The 21,434-nt window shown below is 42.3% G+C and overlaps 1 protein-coding gene and 1 pseudogene across 2 annotated transcripts; one reads left to right on the forward strand and one right to left on the reverse strand.

Annotated features, from left to right (window-relative positions):
- The first annotated feature begins 4,205 nt into the window (after positions 1-4,205).
- On the forward strand, positions 4,206-12,608 carry LOC148122001 (intelectin-1a-like). Of its 2 annotated transcripts, none has more exons than XM_087906137.1 (8): positions 4,206-4,375; positions 4,514-4,577; positions 5,837-5,935; positions 6,584-6,831; positions 7,153-7,311; positions 7,658-7,778; positions 8,582-8,685; positions 12,335-12,608. In XM_087906137.1, exons 2-8 carry the CDS (start codon positions 4,514-4,516, stop codon positions 12,485-12,487), a joined length of 948 nt encoding a protein of 315 aa, XP_087762263.1. In that variant the 5' UTR covers positions 4,206-4,375; the 3' UTR covers positions 12,488-12,608. The 2 variants fall into 2 exon arrangements, with proteins under 2 accessions (XP_087762263.1, XP_087762264.1); XM_087906138.1 differs by having other exon boundaries at positions 4,237-4,318.
- Positions 12,609-15,959: 3,351 nt separating this feature from the next.
- Positions 15,960-17,984, reverse strand: LOC148122002 (ATP-binding cassette sub-family F member 2 pseudogene; annotated as a pseudogene).
- Positions 17,985-21,434: the final 3,450 nt, after the last annotated feature.

Here is a 21,434-nt window from a genome sequence, read left to right on the forward strand (position 1 = left end):
ACTGGGTTAGCAACTAATGGACAGAAAGTAATTATAGAGCATCAGAGGGCACCTGGAAGAGATAAAGAGATGCCCTGGAAGTAGTAGGGAGAGGTTTTGAGGGTCTTTGCTTTTCCTGTTTTGGCAGAGTTGAGGGATAGGCTCTCTTTGGGAAGCAATGGCAAGGAGAGAAGGTTAGCTAGATGCTGTTCGACCTCTCTGAACTAGCATGTTTTCACTAGGTTTGGAATCTTGTGTTTTATTTATAAATACAATGATAGAAATTTATTTAAAACTAACTTTAGTTGAAGTGGCAGAGCCAGTGCCTGCAGGACAAGAATTCCTGTCAGGCTGAGGCTTGAGCTGCCAGAGAGCTGCCAGAGAAGCTATGCGGTAACTGCAGAGTGACAATCAACAGTCGAAATAGCAGTAGATTAAGGTACAGCCCCTGTGCTTAAAGATAAAACAATTGTGTGGAGAGAGATTGGAGTCAGTCAATACTAGAAACAAGAGTTAGGATTTATTCTCAAAATAGAGGCCAGAGTCTTGTTGTATAAGTCACCAGCATCCAGCCCATGGCCAGGTCATTGTCTTAAGGCAGGTGTTTTACACCCTGCCAGTTGTAATTACAGGAATTGCTATGTAGGGGGGTGAATTGTGATAATTTCATGCAGAAGTCCTTGTTCAGTGCCTCAGTTTGTTTATGTTTGGAGATAAGGTTTTTCAACATGGTGATTAAGTGAAAACTTGAAGCTGCTTGTTGTTTGATTACTCTTTACTCTTTTGCTCTTTGTGTAGCCCGCCACCCAGCTCCCAAATAAACACACAGAGACTTTTTCATACTTATGAATGTCTGGTCCTAGTTTGGTTTGTTGCTAGCCACCTTCCCTTAGCTTAAATTGTCCTGTTTACAGTTTGCCTCTGGACTTTTACCTTTTACTGTTTCTGTACATCTTTCCTTCTTACTCCATTGCTGGTTGTGTAGCTGGGTGACTGCCCCCTTTGTCTTCCTCCTTTCTCTTGTTCCTTCTGCTTTTCCTCACAGATTTCTTCCTCTATTTGTTCTCCTTGCCTTCCAGTCCTGTCTATCCTTTCTCCTGCCTTGCTATCGACTATTCAGCTCTTTATTATTGCTTGTCTAAAACACAGGCAAAGTAACACAGCCTCACAGAGTTAAACAAATGCAGCATAAAAGAATGCAACACATCTTTGCATCATGAAACAAATGTTCCACAGCAAAAAAAGTGACACATCTTTAAATAATATTCTCCAATGAAAAATAGATAATTATGACAGCTCTTAATTCAACACAGATAGTCTATTTTAAAGATGAAGAAATTTGAGCCCAGAGGGAGGCATCAGGAATACACACAGAGAAATGAAAGGCTATGATAAGAAAACACAGTGAGAAGGTGGTTGTCTATGAGGTTAGCAGAGGGGCTTGGAAGAAGAACCTTGCTGTACACTCATCTTGGATTCTGATCTACAGAACTGTAGGAAAATTGGTTGACAGTGTTTAGGCCTCTTAATCTTACTGCTCCCCAAAGAAGAATTGTTACACTACAGAACCCATTTGTGGTCAGTGGGGAAGTCATGAAAAAGTTCCTAGGAAATGCTTTCTCACTCATGAAAAAGATCTGTAGGAAGGGAGGATCCATTTTTCCTTGTTTTGTGACAATGCATGGAACAGCAGCAACTACTTTGAACTCAGTCATAGATGAAGCAAGAAGGCGACAGAAAAAGCTTATGGTCTTGAAGACATAAACTAATATGTCAGTTAAGCCTGGAGACTCGTCTCTTTCTAAAGTTTTTATTTCATAAAGTGGTATGTTTACTTTTTATTTCATTTTTAATTGCATGTGGGTGTCTGTGAATGCACATGGGCAATGGGTGTCTATGGAGGTCACTGGTGTTGGACCCTCCTGACATGGGTGCTGGGAATTAAACTCGGGACCTCTGGAAAAGTGGCATGGTGTGAGAGGTTCTTCTGTCTATGTGTTGCTTTTTTTGGTTAATAAATAAAGAAATTGTCTTGGCCTGTGATAGGGCAAAAGAACAGAGCTAGGCAGAGAAAACAAAAGTGAATACTGGGAGAAAGAAGGGTGGAGTCAGAGAGAAGCAATGGAACTGCCAGACACAGATGCTGGGAATTTTACCCAGTAAGCTACAGCCATGTGGTGATATACAGATTAACAAAAATGGGTTAAATTAATATAAGAGTTAAGGATTAGGAAAACAATTGAGTCCCAGGAGTTAACGCAAGTGCTTCTTGATATTGGGAAATGCGTTCATGGCTTTTGGTATGTGACATAGCTAAAACGAAGCTTTAAACGACCGGCTTTGTGTAAGTAGAAAGTAAAGAATTGGATGGTTACTTAAGATAACTGGACAGGGTTCTAAATATGAAAAGTGAAGCAAGTAACCTGTTTTCCTGGCAATTATAAGTGTTACTGCCTATTTACACAGTTATGGATGGCAGGCTCCTGATTTGTGAGAAGTCTAAAAGATAAGTGTTTGACTAAGTGTGGGTTTCTCAGGAAATGCAAGCAGATGTGCTTAAGAAATGTATTGGGGTTGACTTGTTTCAGAAAAACATTTTGATGATGATTATGTAGTAACAATACCTTTCCATTATACAGAAAATCGTCTCTGTAATGAACATGGTGTAGGAAATCCAGTAAGGGTGTTTAAAAGAATAAAGAGGATATAGAAAATGATAGACCCTAAAGGGGTGTGTGTGTGTGTGTGTGTGTGTGTGTGTGTGTGTGTTGCTTTTTCGTCAGCCCCAAAATGAAATTTTACTCCCTCAGATAGAAATATCAGCTGAGAAACTAGTCGGGGACTTTATGACTCCCCTTCAATTGCTGAGCTGCTGAAGACTCATCCTTACAGCAGCAATCTAGGAACCAATGGAATAAAGTAGTACAGACGGGGTCTTCTGTAGCCCAGGGTGACTTCCAACTCAAAATGGAGATGAAAATGACCTTGAACTTATTAACTAAAAGATGTACAGGTTTATTTGTGTGTGAACAGTTCATTTGTTTTGTTTTGTTTTGTTACTAGGTTCTAACGTTCCAGAGGCTGTCCTCCCATCTGGCCATGTTGTAGAGGATAATGCCAAACTTCCGATCCTCCTACTTGCACTTCCCAAGGGCAGGAATTTCAGGCATGTCCCACCATACCTGGTTTACATGATGCAAGGTTTTGAGCCTATAGTTCATGTATACAAGGCAAACGTTCTACCAGCTGAGCTACACACCTCTGGTTCATTTTATTCTACCAACCAATCTGAATTATATTGTGTAAATCAGACCTTTGAACATACAATGATTTAACTATAAGCTTAACCAAAAGGTGACTCCCAAATGATTGCAATATTATTGGTATTATAATAAAGCTTGGTATTGAGAATGTTTCATTGCTCAGGGAAAGGAAGTTCTTTCCATTACGAACCAAAGTGGTATCAGAGAGCTGGAGAAACAAAAAGTGGGGATAGAGGAAGCTTAAAGCATCTTCAGGGGGGATTCCTCGTGACTTCATCCCAAGTTCAGTCTATTGTAAAATTTTACGAGTTTGTGGTAATTATGAGAAAATCAAGGACAAATAGTGAGGGTTGTATGGAACTCAATTTATGCAGACTAAACATTTATATTCATTCTTAAATGATTATTTTACTATTTTGTAATTAAACTTTCCTTTTTATAGTTAGGTTTTATGGTGTGTGTCTATAATCCCTGCACTCGGGAGGCAGAATATAAAGAATCAGGAGTTCAAGGACATCTTCACCTGAACAGTGAGATTGAGGCCAGCCTAGGCTACATGAAATATACTCTTTTATACGTTGTAAACTCCCCCCAAATAAGGGTAATTATAAGTATTTGCCATTTTTTTTAGTATTTGCTGGTTTTAATTTTCCAAGAAAGACACACATAAAAACATTCAAATGGGTGTCAAATGTTGCAAGTCTCCTCATCTATTTCCTTTTTGGAAAATACACAATTCAGTGAAATTCACAAACCTAATAAGAGTGCTAGAATATGATATTTCTAAATATGTCTTATTGAGGCTTTAATCACATGAGTCATCACTGTACAAAGAACTTTCTTGTAGGAAATAAAAGTTGCCCCTGCAGTGGCATCCTGCCAGGAAAGGGGGAGCCTGCTAGAGTCTGGGCTATTTTCACCAGGCTCTTCCCATAAAAGGACAAGAGCCTCACTTGGACCACAGAGAAAGAGAGAGAGAGAGAGAGAGAGAGAGAGAGAGAGAGAGAGAGAGAGAGAGAGAGAGGAGAGAGAGAGGCTTACTTCAACTCAGCAGGCTACTCTGAGTGTCTGGCCAGGTATAGAGGGGAAGGTAGTTGTTGTCGCTGGAAGAAGGAAAGTGGACTCCGGCTCAGGTCTGCCTTAGGACCCAGAAATGCGAGGAGTTTAAAGAAAAGGAAGGAGCCTTTAAATGGGACTAGATAGGAGCTGAGACTGTGATGGGGAAAAAGATGGTCTGGATAGAGAGTGACCTTCTTCTTATTTTTCTCTAGATGACCATGATAAAGCTTGGTTTCCTGCTGTTTATCATTGTGATCGCCAGAAGTGGCAGTGCATGTAAGTACTGATACAGGACCCCAGATTCCTCAGATTACCTTCTAGTTTAAAAGGAAATCAACACTAGATGGGGTTGCTTCCATGTCCTGGGTCTCTGAGGGCCAGGGATTATACATTTGTTATTGTTTGTTTGTTGTTTGAGACAGGATTTTTCTGTGTAGCCCTGACTGTCCTAGAACTCCATCTGTAGACCAGGTTGGCCAAAAATTTAATTGTATTGTTTTTCTATTCCTTTTTCTCCTTCTAATATTTCCCAATTATCCTCATTTACACATTCTACAAAACTAAATGCCTCTATTTGTTTAATTATGTGTATACACACACACGTGTTTGTGTGTGTTTCTCTTTCTCTCTCTCTCTCCCTCTCTCTCTCTTTTTCTGTGTGTGTGTGTGTGTGTGTGTGTGTGTGTGTGTGTGTGTATTTCTGGACATGTAAATATAACACAGTCCATGAGATATAGGCTGGGTACTGATTGCCTCTTGAAGGAATTGGTCAGCGGCAATGAGATTGTCAAGGTAAGTCCTGGTGCAGATTCCATACTTGTAGCTCTAGGGGAACTGCTGCAAGAACTGCCCCATCCTACTCACTCCCTATGCTTGGGATCTTTGCTTAAGGCTTTCAATGCCAAGTGTGCAATCTTGTTTGTTCCAGGAGAATGTTTTCTTCAAGTCTGCTCTTTATAAGAACTCAACACTATTTTAAAATATGTAATTCCTCTTCAATGTAGTTTTAAGAAAGAAGACAAGTCCCTAAATGCCATCTTACTTGATCTCCACACGGCATTCTTTTTTCAACTTGATATGAGGCAATGGGGAGCTGGAGCTTGACACAGTAAATATAACCCAAAAATACTCAACTGGGAAACATGGAGCTATTTACACCTGAGCAGCTCTGACCCCAATGTTCTTATTTGCTTCCACACTTCTAGGTTCTCAGATGACTTTAAGGGAAGATTACAAGGCTTTTTTTATTCCATGGTCTCTTGGTCAACCCTCTGCACTGTCTACTTCACTACCCATGATTCAGACACATTAGGCTCCCTGCATTTCTCCTACCTGCAAAGTTGAACTTCACTTTATTCCTCCTTTTCTGACTTTGGACACAAACTTCTCCACACTTCAAATCTCTTGTCTTTCTTCCTAGTTAGAAATCTTGCTGATTCTCAGAGGGAGGCTTTGAGAAGTCGTGGTATGAGTTTAGGAGGAATGGTAGGGGAGGCTGGGTGTCCCAGGAGAGTGAAACTCTGCATCTTCTCTAGTTAAAGAGAACCTGGACACCAACAGCCGGGCTAATCCTGTGTCTTCCTCTCTGTTCAGAAGCTGCAAGGAAATTAAGCAGGAGGTCACTGGGGCACGAGGTGAGTGATGAAGCATTTAAAGAGCACACTGTGATCCTAACACTTGGAAGCCTACGGCAGAGGATTGAAAACTCCAAGTCAACGTGGGGAGACTCTGTCTCAGAAATGCAAACACATAACCCAGCTAGGAAATTAGGTTATGTCCTCTGGAACAGCTTTATTTATATATAGAAAATGTTACAAAATGTACATAGTGGATAAAAATTGACACAACCCATTTTAAGGGTTTTCAGGGGCAATAAAAACTTTCACAATGGAATGAATCACCACTATCCATTTCCAGAAAGTTTTCATTTCTTAAATAGAAATTCTGTAGCCACCAAGTAACAAATTCCTGTATTCCCTGTGAGCTGCTGCTCTGTTTTCTATGTCTATGAACCTGACAATTCTTGTTACCTCATCTGAGTAATCTACCTTGTTTCATTAGCATGTTTCATAGTTCACATGTGCTGTAGAAGAGTTAACTTACTTTTAAAAGATTTATTATTGTTAATTATTATTGTTATTATTACATAGATGAATGTGTCTATGTTTGGGAACATGTACATCTATGTGCAGGTATTGCAGGTAGATCTTAGAGCTATTCCAAAACCAGAAATGGACAATGAGCCTGCACACAGAAGGACTGTGGATTGGTTCTCTCTACAGATGGCCTCTATTTCCTCCACACAAAGAATGGTGTCATCTACCAGACCTTCTGTGACATGACCACTGCAGGTGGTGGATGGACCCTGGTGGCCAGTGTGCACGAGAACAACATGCGTGGGAAGTGCACGGTGGGCGATCGCTGGTCCAGTCAGCAGGGCAACAGAGCAGACTACCCAGAGGGGGATGGCAACTGGGCCAACTACAACACTTTTGGGACTGCAGAAGGGGCCACAAGTGATGACTACAAGGTAGGTACGCTCTGTAGTCACTTGGGAAAGCGTGAGGATGTGAGTGTAGCTCAAGGATGCCATGGAGAGGTGGGAAGGTTGTTCTTCAACACAGGGCTGAAGAAATGAAAAGTACTTACTTTGAATCCTTCCGAGTACGCTTTTCGGTAAGGAGGTGGTGGTGGTGGGACCACTGCCATTGCAAATGAGGGCATCTGAGTACGGCTGTCCCTCTGTCCACCCGCAGCCCGGAGATATCAGCTCTGCTGAGGACTGTGCAGGAGGGTATTTGCTTAGTGAAATCTCCTGGTCTGGTCAGGCTCAGTGTTGGTTGTTTTCCAGAACCCTGGCTACTTCAACATCCAGGCTGAGAACCTGGGGGTTTGGCATGTGCCCAACAATAGCCCCCTGCAAAATTGGAGGAAAAGCTTCCTGCTGAGGTACCACACCTACAGTGGCTTCCTGCAGAACATGAGTCATAATCTGTTTGGTCTGTACCAGGTACTCAAAACTGCTAACTGAGACTGCTTTTCATGGGTATGGAGAGAAAGCCAGGTGTTTGGGGTTCTGTGGGTTGTGTTCCATATTTCCCTTATTCTAAAGAGCAATGAGCCAAGGAAGGCAAAGTGTAGGTGTGTGTGGAAAAGAGGAGAGAAGTCGGAAGGGGGAGTGAAGAGAAGATAAGAGGAGGAAGGGGTCTAGAGTTTCAGAGAGACAGAAACAGTAGAAAGGATTCCTTCTTGTCTAAGTAGTTGGGATACAATCTCAGATCCGTTTAATTCTCTGTAGATGGTAATGTTCCTGTGAGTGCCAATCCTTACCTAGTGGCTTCTTTTGTTCCTTCTAGAAGTATCCAGTGAAATATAATGGAGGGAAGTGTTCTACTGATAATGGCCCAGCAATACCTGTGATCTATGACTTTGGTGATGCTCAGAAGACAGCCTCTTATTACTCCCCCAATGGCCAAAGTGAGTCTCTAATGCTCCTGAATCCTCTGCAGGACACGTGATAAACTCAGTTGTGATATGTAACAGTCATTTACCATCCACCACAGCCTGCTTCTCTTCTGTGAGAGTTTGTGTTTTGTTTCATTCAGTTGATTGCCCTTGGGCTCTCAACTATCACTAACCCATTTTACAGATTAGGAGACTGGAACACTGAAGTCTGTGAACTTGCCTGAGATCACAGGGAATAAGCAGAAGAGTTGGCATTTGCATTGGGGAAGCATGGTTCCAGAATCTGCTTTTAGCAACTCTATTATCAGTCAGAGGTTTCTTAGGAACAGACCAGGTCCATGTGCACAGGGCTGAACAACAGGAAAAAAAATAGTGTTATATTTCTGTTTTGAGGGGTGACTGACATGTTGTTTGATGTAAATACAAGTAAGACACATGCCCTTTATAAATGTTAATCCTGACCTGTATAATTCAAAGCTCTTCTTATTTATTCTTAGAATGTAAGGCTTTAAAGAAAAGTTAGCAATGTCAATGTAAACAGGACGAAAATGAATGCACTTACCAACTGCTGTGACAAACCCCAGGAGATATTCAGTAGAGACCTTGCTGTATCAGAAATTTCTCCATTCAAGCTCTGGCAGATGGGGAGCCTTTTAACAACTGGCTCTTGTGGTCTGTGAATAGAAGTAGGTGAGGCTCCCCTAACGGATCTGATATTTTAAGCTGTATATCCTGAACCTAGCACCACCAAACCCTGGTCTCACAGCTACTTCTAGAATTTTCCTTGAATGATGTTTCCTGTCTTTTGTTTTCAGATGAATTCACAGCAGGATACATCCAATTCAGAGTGTTTAATAATGAGGGAGCAGTCAACGCCTTGTGTGCTGGAATGAAGGTCACTGGATGTAACACTGAGTTTGTGAGTCTGTGTAGTGACCAAAGAAGTCCGTGAATAAGACTTAAGTTGCCTGAGTGTATCTGTGAATACTGAGTATGGGAGACAGCCATGTTAGTGTGTGCACCTTTATGAACATGTGACATTTTCCTGTGCCATACTTTGTCTCAGGGACTAGAGGATCTATCTAGATACAGATATTCTGTCTTGTTGAAAACCAGAGTCGACATTATAGACTTCTAATGAACTATGACTGTCTGCTTAGCCTTTAGGATAAAACACTCATTACCTCGAGTCAGGATGACACTTGCAATCAGGAAGTCCTGTGGGAGCCTTTGGGGGCTGAGATTGCTAGGGAGTCACTCCCCATCCAGGATTTAGCTTTTAGAGTAAAACACATCTCCTATCTAGTCCTTTCCAGTGTTTGTACAGATTTTCAGTTTTAAGTAGTGACTAGGAGAGTCCTGGATATCTGGTAAACCTCACCCAGGCCATTCTCCTCTCTATTACAAGGAATTTCTCTTGTTGGATGTTGGTATATCAACTAAGTGCCAAGGCAGGTGCACTAAATTCCACTGCAGCAATATGATGCCCCCCGAAGCATGTGATCATTAGATTCATACTGTTTTATTTTCTTTCTAATAATTTGTGACAAAGGCACACTGGCCATAGGGAAAGCTGTAACGAGTTAGAATGTTCTGGCCAATCATGGTGATACACATCTTTAATTCCAGCACTCAGGTGGTAGAGACTCTGTGAGTTTGGGGCCATCCTGTTCTACATAGTGAGTTCCAGGCCAATAAGACCTACATAGTAAGATCCCATCTAAAAAAAAATAGCATGTTCTTTTGGGATCCAGACCTCCTCAAAGTAACAATCTGAGAAAAGGGTTGTCAGCTCCTGGCAGGTGATCCTAAAGATCTCAGTGTCCATTCATTCCTCGGTCATTAGCGTGTCCTTTACCTGGTCAAGATGAGGCAGCTTCTGGTCAAGGTGGACCTTGGGACTGTGGTGTGCAGTGATGAAATAGGGAGAGCATGTGGTGTTGAGAGAGTAGCAAGCTGCTTCTATTTTGGTATGTAACACGAATATGGGATACTGGAAGAACTCATTTTGGAAATGTCCAATGTTAATGAAAAGATCAAGAAACAACTTTTACATCACACCAGTGGTTTTGGGATTGTACAAGGGATAAGCACATAAGATAGACTTGAGCATTCTTATTTTACTTTTTAAACAAACTATTTTATTTTACATACCAATCCCAGTTTCCTCTCCCTCCCCACTTCCTGGTCCCTGCCACCTTCCTCTCTCCCCATCCCCCACCTACTCCTCAGAGAATTCTTTTTTTTTTTTCCAGAAATGACACTGTGGCCTAGTGATGACAGATTCTCTTGGGGGGGGGGAAATCTAAGCATAAGGAAATAAGCATTAGGATGGCTTCCATGGTCCAAATGAGAGTCTGGTGAAGTGTGATGGAAATTTGGAGCAAGGGTGGGCACTAATAAGTTCCAATGATTTTAAATTTATTAATAATTTAACACAGAGAATGTGAGGAAAAGTCATTTTGAATAATTCCATCGTTTGCATATGAGTAGGTTAACATCATATAGTAAGCTAAGATGTCTGGATGCTGAATATGTTTATGATCAAGTAGGGATATATAGTCATATGATGCTAGATTTCTAAAACACTTACTTGAACTCATTTGTATGCACGTACATGTGTATTCAACTGATCACAGAGTTCAACAGGACACAGTAGATTCCTGGAAACTGAAGATAAAGTCTTTTGATTGTGTGCTAGGATCTGATAAGGAAGCTGGGATCTTAAATTTCATTCTCTGATAGTGTCATAAGATGTTTAAACCCTGGGGCCATCTCACCAGCCCCTATGTTACTAGCTTGTTTGGGTGAGATTTTTTTTGTCTTGTTTCAGATATTTTTATATTATATGTTTGAACGTTCTACCTGCACATATGTATGCATGTGTATTACTTGAGTTCCTGGTGCCCTTGAGCCAGAAGAGGGCATTCTATACCCTGGAATTGGAGTTACAGTGGTTGTCAGCCCCATATGAGTTCTGGGACCCAAACCTGGTCAATTGCAACAGGAGCAAGTGCTCTTAAACACAGAACTATCTCTCCAGTCTCAATGTTACATGCGTTGATCATTGATGAACTTTGAATGTGATAGCGATCCCACAAGATTTGAATTGTCTACAAGCATCATAGTCATTCTAGCTTGTGTAAGCACAGCCTATGATGCTCACAATGACAAAACTTTCAAAGAATTTCCCAACAAAAATCCCCATTTTAAGTGATGTGTGGTTGTAAGTAGCTGTGCTTTTGTTTGTTTGTTTGTTGCCATGTGGAATGTGAAGACCCCGAGTAGTGATTCTAATTGGCAGTCCAATCTTTAAATCTTAAACTTAAGAAACATCTGGATTGGCGAAAAGGATTTAAAACCTTCAGTGAATTGTTCATAACAAAAGCTAAAGGGAATAACACAAAGTATAAGACTGTTGTAAATGTGTCCCTCTGAGAAGTAACACTTAAGGAATCCATGAAGGAAAAGTCTAGCCAGAGAACCTGAGAACAAAGGTTCAGAGAAGTTGAAGGAAAGGTAGAAAGAGATACTGATGCCACTAAAACCAATGGGAGGAGGGGTTATGGTTCAAATAGATGAATACTGCCAAAAGAGAGTCTGATGAGGGACAAGGAGTCACACTGAACTTGGCTGAGATGTCTCTGGGCTCCTTAGCTGTATTAGCCAGTTTTTAGCCCTGTGATAAATACCAGAGAGAAGCAATATATGGAAAGAAGTGTGCTGGCTAGACCTATGGCAGCATGATGCAAGCTGTAGTCATCTGAGATAAGGGAACCGCAATTAAGAAAATGCCTCCATAAGATCAGGCTGTAAGGCAAGCCTGTAGAGCATGTGCTTAATTGCCAATTAAAGAAGGAGTCCCAGCCCATTTTGGGTGGTGCCAATCTTAGGCTGGTGGCCCTAAGTTCGGTAAGAAAACAGAAGAGCAAGGCATGAGGAGCAAACCATAAAACTACACTTATCCGTGGTCTCAGCTTGAGTTTCTGCCACCAGGAACCCCACTGAGTTTCTTCAATGATGAACAGTGATGTGAAAGGATGAGTCAAATAAACTCTTTTCTCTCCAAGTTGCTTTGGTCATGATGTTTTATCACAGTAATAGTAACCCTGACTAAGACAAAAGGCTTCATTATCTTGACGGTTTCTGAGATTTTAACCTGTGGTCATTTGGCTCTATTGCTTTTAAATCGATAGTGGGGTAGAAATATCATGCAAGAAAGTCTCATCAGAGCAAGATGGATCACTTCATACTGGCAAGGAGTCAGGAAAGACCAGGAAAGGCCAAAGCAAGATACTCTTCAAAGCATGCCACTCACTCCTTCAGTGTGACCCCACCCCATTTCCAGCTTCACCACCTTCAAATAGTCAGTTCAAAACAGTGACTCCATTAGTCATTAACTAAATGATGAAGGCAGGGTCCTCATATGTAGTCCCTTCCCTAATGTTCTGCCTTTGAATGTTACTTATCTTGTGGATCAGGTCTTCAGTATCTAACATTTTTCGATAGGGAACTTTATATCCGAACTGTAACACTTCTCATTGCTACTTTCTCCCCCTGTTTTCCAGCACTGCATTGGTGGAGGAGGATACTTCCCAGAAGGTAACCCCATGCAGTGTGGTGACTTCTCTGCATTTGATTGGAATGGATATGGAACTCACAGTGGGTACAGCAGTAGCCGGGAGATAACTGAAGCAGCCGTGCTTCTGTTCTACCGTTGAGAACTTTGTGGTGTGGGACCCAGACTTCTCCAGTCTGTGGACTCACATGCACAGAAAAAATATTGCCTAGTAGCTAGAATGCTAATGACATGGGAAAGGACAATAAATTATGTCTATTGCATGCTTGGGTGTCATTGTGAATTCTTTTGTTCAGAGATAAGAGATTTCAAAAGAGTTTCTGCTGCCCTTTTTGATTCTTTTGGATTATTAGGACTGGGAATCCTGATACAGCAACACCCTTTTTAAAAATGTATTCTTCTCTCATATATTACATCCTGACAGCCTCCCCTCCCTCCTCTCCTCTCAGTCCCTCCCTTATCCAGCTCTCCTCTACATCCTATCCTACTCCATTTCTATTCAGATAAGGGTAGTCTTCCCAGGACACAGTCCCCTCATATTAAGACTGGACAAGGGAACCCAGTAGCAGGAAAATGTTGTGGGATATTCCTTTACACTGTGTGAAGATATGTTACCATGAGTGGTTTAATAACAAACTAAATGACCAATAACTAGGCAGGAGCTGTAGAAGGGACTTCTGGACAGAGAGAGTGCTGGGAAGAAGTAAGGCAGAGTCTCCAGATGAACCCAGAAGAAGTCAGACGTGAAGGAGGAGAGGTAAAAACCATGAGCCATGGGATAGCCCATAGATTAGTACAAATGGGTTCATTTAAGTTATAAAAGCTAGTTAGGGACAAGCGTAAGCTAAGGCTAAGGTTGAATCATTAATAGTAAGTCTCTGTCATTTTTTGTAATGTGGCAGCACAAAGAAAAATCTGTTCATATAATGGCATCTAGCATGGGGTCACATATTTCCACATAAGAAGTGGCAAAGCTGTAAAAGAGCTTTGAAAGCCAAACACAGTTCCACCATCTCCCATTTGGGCTGCATTACAGAGATGTGTGTCCCCGCAGCTGCTTACGGGCCTGAGCCTCAAGTACACCATGAGATGTGCAGTGGGTTTAAGGTTTGACTCACTTAGGCAGAGAATGATACAGGTACCTTGTAAGCAAAGTCCAGAGAATAAAAGATGGTATAGGCAGTCATATAAAAAATAAATAGTTTAAAAATAATAAAAATAAAGTCTTTAAAGAAAAAAACAAAGTTAAAAATAAGCCTTGTAAGAATGGGAAATATTATAATTATAAAAGTGACCCCAAAATTCTACCAAGAAACTGCTACAGCTCACAAACGCCTTCAGTATTATGAAAGGAAACAAGATCAACTCAAAAAAAAATTAGTAGCCCTCCTATACACAAATGATAAAAGGGCTGAGAAAGAAATCAGAGAAATATCACCCTTCACAATAGTCACAAACAACATAAAATATCTTGAGGTATTGCTTGCCAAAGAAGTGAAAGACCTGTACAAAAAAAAAATTTCTTTGAGGAAAAAAATTGAAAAAGATATCAGAAAATGGAAAGATCTCCCATGTTCTTGGATAGGTAGGATCAATATAATAAAAATGACAATCTTTCCAAAAGCAATCTACAGATTCATTGCGATCCCCATCAAAATCCCAGCACAATTCTTCATAGACCTTGAAAGAACAATACACAACGTCATATGAAAAAACCAAAACCACAGGATAGCCAAAACAATCCTCTACAATAAAGGAGCTTCTGGAGGCATCACAATCCCTGACTTTAAGTTTTATTACAGAGCTATAGTAATGAAAACAGGCTGGTATTGGCATAAAAACAGACAGATTGACCAGTTGAATTGATGACCCTGATATAAATCCACATGTTTATGCACAACTGATTTTTGTCAAAGAAGCTAAAGTTATACGATAGAAAAAAGAAAGCATTTTCTATAAATAGTGCTGGCATAAAAGGATGTCAACACGTAGAAAAAAGCAAATAGACCACACCTATCCCCTTGCACAAAACTCAAGTCCAAATGGATCTGATACATCAACATAACACCAACCACACTGAACCTCATAGAAGAGAAAGTGGAAAGTAGCCTTGAATGCATGGGCACAGAGCCAACTCCCTGCATATGAACCCAGTAGCACAGACACTGAGCACAACAATTAATAAATAGGACCTCCTAAAACTGAGATGCTTCTTTAAGGAAAAGGACACAATCAATATGACAAAATAGCAGACTACAGAATGGGAAAAGATCTTCACGAACCCCACACTACACAGAGGACTGATCTCCAAAATATATAAAGAACTCAAGAAACAGGATATTAAAATATCAAATGATTGAAAAATGGGGTACAGATCTAAACAGTGAATTCTCAACAGAAGAATCTCAAATGGCCAAAACATAATTAAGGAATTATTGAGCATCTTTAGCCGTCAGGAGAATGCAAATCAAAACGACTCTGAGATGCCATCTTACACCAGTCAGAATGACTAAGATAAAAAACACCAATGACAGCTTATGCTAGAGAGAATGCGGAGTAAGGGAAACACTCCTTCATTACTGGTGGGATGCAAACTTGCACAGTCACTTTGGAAATCAGTATGGTTTCTCAGAAAATTGGGAATCAATTCATGTCAAGACCCAGCAATACCACTTTAGGCAAATATCCAAAGGATGCACACTCATATCACCAGGACATTTGCTCAACCATGTCCATAGTAGCATTATTATTCATAATAGTCAGAACCTGGAAACAATGCCCCTCAACCAAAGAAAGGATAAAGAAATTGTGGTCCATTTACACCAAGGAGTACTACTCAGTGGTTAAAAAAACAATGACATCTTGAAATTTGCATGCAAGTGGATGGAACTAGAAAAAAAAGTATCCTGAGTGAGGTAACACAGACCTAGAAAGACAACCATGGCATGTACTCACTCTTAAGTGGTTATTAGATGTAAAGCAAAGGATAGAAGCTGGGTTACAAGAAGAACCCTAAGAGAGATATACATGGATTTCCTCTGGTAAGGGGAAATAGACAAGTTCTCCTGAGAAAATTAGGATCATTAAGGGAGGGGAGGGAAGAAGGGGAACAGGAGGAAAGGAGAGGGAGGAGGAGAACATGAGAGAGTGGGATGGTTGAGATGAGGGAAGGACAGAGGAGAAGAGCCAGGAAAGTGATATCTTGATTGTGGGAGCCATTATGGGGCCATCATGAAAACTGGCACCAGGGAAATTCCCAGGAATCCACAGGGATGACCCCAGCTAAGAACCTAAGCAATAGTGGAGAGGGTGCTTGAACTGACCTTCCCCTGTAATCAGATTGATGACTACCTTAACTGTTATCATAAAACCTTCATTCAGCAGCTGATGGAAGCAGATGCCGAGATCCACAGCTAAGCACTGGGCCAAGCTTCCAGAGACCATCCCAAGAGAGGGAGGAGCAATGCGCAATGGGATCAAGACCATGATGGCAATACCCACAGAAACAGCTGACCTGAGCTAGTGTGAGCTTACTGACTAGACTGACAGTGGGGGCAGTATTGCAGCAGAGTGCAGCCCCAGGGTCCTGTCCTGACCTAAGCCTGGCTGAAGGCTCACACGTTGTGGGTCCTCTTGGTGAGCTGGGACTCCTCATCTATCAGCTTGGAATTGAGGTGTTCCTTGTAGGCCAGGTTGTCTCCAGGCCACTTAGTGATTATCTGCTTCTCACAGACACAAATTTCCTGTGCATCCTACTGGATGAGTCTGAAGTCGTGGCTGACTAACATCTTACCACCTTCAAACTCATTGGTAGCATCTGCCAGTGCATCAATGGTCTCGATGTCCAGGTGATTGGTAGGCTCGTCCAGAAAGAGCATGTGAGGGTTCTGCCAGGGCAGCCAGGTCAGACACGCTCAGCACTTCTGCCCATCCGAAAGGTTCCAGACTGGGCTCAGCTGCTGTTTCCCAGTGACACCATATCTCCTAATGATCTTCCTCATCTCCTCCTTCTCCTTGATTTCTGGGTAGCACTTCATCATATACTCCAATGGTGAAAGGTCCAGGTCCAGCTGCTCCTATAAGTGCTGATGGTAACATCCTGTCTTGGCATGAGAATGCTTCCGGATCATTCCTACCGGATGATCTACCCTATCATATGTGGGTAGACATGAGACTGTTTCCGGGTAATTTCATCTGTGGGTAGAAGCTCTCCGGTTATCAGCTTCAAAAGAGTGGACTTCCCTGCACCGTTGGGTCCTACCAAGGCCACCCGTGTGTCAGGGTCGGTGCCAAACTCTAGATTATTGCAGATGCAAGGCCCATCTTTTGTATACTTGAAGCTCATGTTCTGCACCATAATGATGGTGAAAATAAAAGAACAGCGTCTTGTCACTCACCACTTTTTCAGTCAGTCCTGATGCCATCATTTTCTGTACTGTTTTCTCTTTGCTTTGAGCCTTCCAGGACAGCTTAGTACTGCCGTGGTCAAGCTTGGCAATGTAGCTCTTCATGTGTGCAATCTGGTCATGCTCCCAGTGAAACCTCTTCATCTGGTTCTCCTCCGGCTCCAGCCGTGTCTTCACAGACTGATCATAATTACCCATGTGATACATCAGTTTCTTGTTGTGCATGTGGATGATATTGGTACAGTCCCCATTCAAAAAGCCCTGGGAATGGAACACAAGGACCAGGATGGGCTTGGAGGTCTTAAGTTCCTCCTCCAGACACGCACAAGCATCCAGGCTCTTCCACAAGGAGCATGAAGGACCGAATAAAGAGGGCTCTGGCGAGAGCAAGCCACTCTCATTCGCCAGCCACAACTCAAGTCTTTCAGCTTCTTGCATTGCATGGCAGGTGTAAAACCTAATCCATGTAAGACCCTTGAGGTCCTCATCTCAGCTTGGTCGGCATTCAGCTCTTCCTGTCACTCATAGAGTTCCATGAGCTTCTCACACTCCGCAAATTCATGAGCTAAGCGCTCAGCCTCCCTCTCCAGAATGACCCACTCTGTGTCCACCTTCATCACACAATGCAAGGGTGTGTTTGTTTGTTTGTTTGTTTTCCCTAGGAGGCATCTCGCGAGTCCAATGGTAGATGCCTATGTGCTAGGGGATGGGAATTTTACGTTTCCCAATAGCAGAGAGCAGCATGGGCTTTCCAATTCCTTGTAAGCCAGTTTAGTTTAGTTTAAAGGGCCTGCGCTTAGTTCCAGTTTGGAACTAAACTGGGCAGCTCTTGACCATGAAAGATGAGTGAGAGGTTGATAATGTGGACAGGAGTACTGTTGGGGTGAGACCAGGACACCGGGTCCACATGTTGGGAAAAGACCCTTCTCCCCCGCACCTGCTCTCTGCCGGATTAAAATAAACTTCATCAGGGTTAAGTAGTGCTTTCCAAGTCATTGCCTTAGAGGCCCAGGGCCTCCTGTAATTTTCAGGCTGTTCTGCAAAAGATGCAGCTCCTGACTTGTTACCAGGACAAGGACCTTTTATAGAAGACATTCTATTCAAGGGAATTTCTCACATTCCTCTGTTTTATGGACCTAAAGTCTACCACAGTGGATGCATTGTGCTAGGCTTCAGGTCTTGCATAGACTCGCAAAATGGGCACCTGCGATTCAAGGCCAGATCCTCAAACATCCTTGGGCTGCCTTTTACAAAGTCTTTTTAAATTAAAGTTATCTGACACCATATGTCCTTAACACCTTTTTTTTTTTTTTTTTTTTTTTTTTGCAGGCAAGGGAACAAGTAAACAAAACCCCTATATGCTCATGGTTTCTGGATACTGTCCCGCTCCCATTCCCCCTCCCAACCCTTCTTCCCACTTCCCTTACTGTTTGCTGTTTGTCTACATTCCTGGCATGTGACCTGGTTACACTGGGATTCTCCCGGCAATGGATCCATTCCCACTGTCCTCCCACTCTGCATTCCGTCCTTGTCCTTCTGTCCCCCTCACAGCATCTGCTGATCTGGTCCTCACTGGGACCACGTGTGTGCTCACCTGGCTTTTGCTGCCTACTCTAGTGTTTTCAAATTGGTCAGCTGATACAGTTTTGTCCATCTGTCTGTTATGTATATGTGCAAATAATGTGGCCACAGTATGCTTGCTTTATGTCTATGTGTGTAGTATGTGTGCTTGTTTTAAAAACTGTAAAACTTGTAAGCCCAGATTACAACATCTCTGGAAAAACACAAACACATGGATAGCCACCATTTTTGGTTGAAGTCAAAACAGAAGCCTCAGCACCATCTTTGGTAAGAGTCCCTATGTGTTCTGGACCTACCAAGGAGACATTCTACCTCCAATATACTTTGGCTTACTAAAATATTCCTTCTAATCTTCTTGCTTCTATTGACATTGATAAGCTGTAACTGATTGGTTAACTATACATCTAAATTTAACTTATATCTAATTTACATATACCTGACAGGTAATGGTACCCTGACTCTCAAGTACCTTTCCACAGCATCCTATAGCTCCTGCAACAAGATGCATAGTTGCAAAAGACCTTCTTCCTGGAGGCTTGCCTTTAAAAACCACCCATACAGCAAAAAAGCTGCCTGGAAATGGATGGCGCTACTCTGGAGGATCAACCATCTCATCCTGCTAAGACAGGTAGACTGAACCCTACCTACCCTCATGGGAAAATCTGTCAGGCCTCCAGGGCCCAGCAACCACAGGCTAGTCCTGCTTCTAAGGCTGGTGTTTGCAAAGACCACAGATAGACTTGGGATGCATGAACAGCTGGGAAAGCTGTCTCGCTTCTACTCCTTGATGTATCCCTCTCAGATCTGTCTAGTGGCGTTTGATGACTTAAGGTACTGGTACCTCACTACTACATCAGTTAAATTTCCTGCTAAAAATATAGACAGGTATGCCTCTTTCACAGGTTTCAAACTCCAGAATTAACAGATTTCAGATATATCTTCAGAGGTTCAGAGTTTTCAATTTCCTTTAATTGTCTTCAAAAATGTTCATGCCTTTTAACCTTTTGCTATGTCATAGTCTTTTGCTATGACACCAAGATGTAAATCTGTTCTATCTATCTTACAGATACCCGCAGGTTCCTTAGAGAAGTTCTACTGCTGTATCAAGAAATCTGGTATGGTTAAAATATACAGTCTCCAGAGCCTATTTTGACCCCACCCATTTTCAAGCATTTTTTACAGCTCACTCCTGCTGTCTGGGCTGAGACCAACCTGCAGAGGATTCTCCAGATAATGCCAGCACCTACACTAGCTCACCAGCTCCTGGGACTTCACCATTGATTCCACCTCTTCAGGCTCAAATGGATACCTACCGAACAACTAAAATCTGGCTTTAAACAGTATATCTGTTCTTATCTCACTCATTCACCCTTGCCTCACCTCTACAACCAGGGCACTTCGCCATACCATTCTTTCTAGCAGTTAATCACCCATTCCACGGTAGCCCTGTCATAGGGCCGGTAATAACAATCTATTTTTACCCTAGTAACCTTGAAATTACATGGCACAAGTGAGAAGGAAACACAGAACACACAACAAACCCGCTTAGGAGTTTATTAGAGGGGTGTGCACAGGCCTGGGAAGTCAGTGTGCAGAGAGAGAGAGGAAGATGGCACGTCCAGCTTTTAAAAGCTGCCTAGTGCATGTGCACAGGGGGTTGACGTGGGTACGCATACACAGATGATGGGGCTCACACATGTGTGCAAGGGCTTAGCTGAGTCATACGTGGATGTAACCACGCATGCGCACAAGGGCTTAGCTGAGTCATACATGGATATAACCAGGCATATGCCCAAGGGCTTAGCAGAGTCATATGTGGATGATGTAATCCATGCATGCATGCAAGGGCTTAGCTGCCTCAGTCCAGACTCCACCCCCGCGGAAGCCCACCAAATGATGACCCCTCTCCAGAGATACTCCAAACCATGCCCATGGGGTGTTTAAACTGTTCCCAAGAGAACAAACAGGTGGTTTTCCGGGCTTCCTTTCCCATCTCCTCTCTGTGGGGCTGAAAAGCCATCCAGAAGCATTGATATCCATTAAATGTGGGCTTTTTCTAATTTGGTTTGATTTGGTCTAAATTGTATTGTTGCATTGGTGGAGAGGCTTATTGGGGTGCAGAAACTTTACAAAAAGAATAGTCTGATCTAATGTGATCTCTGAAGTCTCCAGAAGAGGATGGGATTGCAAAACAATGATTCCACCGAGACTATGGTAATGCCACTTAGCTAACAAACCCCACCTAAAGGTTGACTTTGGACTACAAACTGCTTAGCAAAGTTCCAAGGTGGCTAGCTGAGATGATCCAGCCTCACAGACTACTCTAGCCAGAACTTGAGACAAGCCCTGCATTTTCCCATTACACAGACACTGGACAGCAAATGATACAGCAAGATTTTCCAGGACATGATAATTAAACCAAAATTTTTCAGGGTCTGATCAAAATACTGTTACCCACAGACAAAAGGAAGCAATTTTAAGAACATTATGTCCGCATTCCGAAGAGGTGGGGTGGGTGGTTTTTGGTCATTCAGCGGGTTATGGATATTTGTCATTATTTATGAGAGGTTGGTTACAGGTTGTTATTGGTAATGTCAGGAAAAAGCTGAACAAAGGATCTCATTATAAAATGAAAAAGGGGAGATATAGAGATACAATAAAAGATAGGCTATTTAGTCTACTTTTAATAAAAAAAACAACTACTACTTTTATTTTTATTTTTTTTTTATTAAATTATAAAAGTTTCCATTTCAGCCCCTCCTCCCAACACCCTCCCACTTCCCCCACTCCATCTCCTCCTCCCTCTCCATCCCCTAGAGCAGTCAGGGTTTCCTGCCCTGTGGGAAGTTCAAGTACCTCCCCTCTCCCTCCAGGTCCAGGGAAGGTGAGAGTCCAAACAGACTGGAGCGCCAAAATCCAGTATATGCAGAGGAAGCAAGTCCCAGTGTCATTGTCAATGGCTTTTCAAAAAGGCTCCGGGCCAGCCACATTCAGAGAATCCGGCCACATTCAGAGAATCTGGTTGGATCACGTCCTCTTTCAGTTCCAGTCCAACAGGCCTTGGTGAACTCTCATTATATCAGTCCCCTTGTATCAGTGGGT

The sequence above is a fragment of the Myodes glareolus genome, chromosome 5 (assembly GCF_982192425.1).
Source record: "Myodes glareolus chromosome 5, mMyoGla1.1, whole genome shotgun sequence".
Classification (NCBI taxonomy): domain Eukaryota; kingdom Metazoa; phylum Chordata; class Mammalia; order Rodentia; family Cricetidae; genus Myodes; species Myodes glareolus.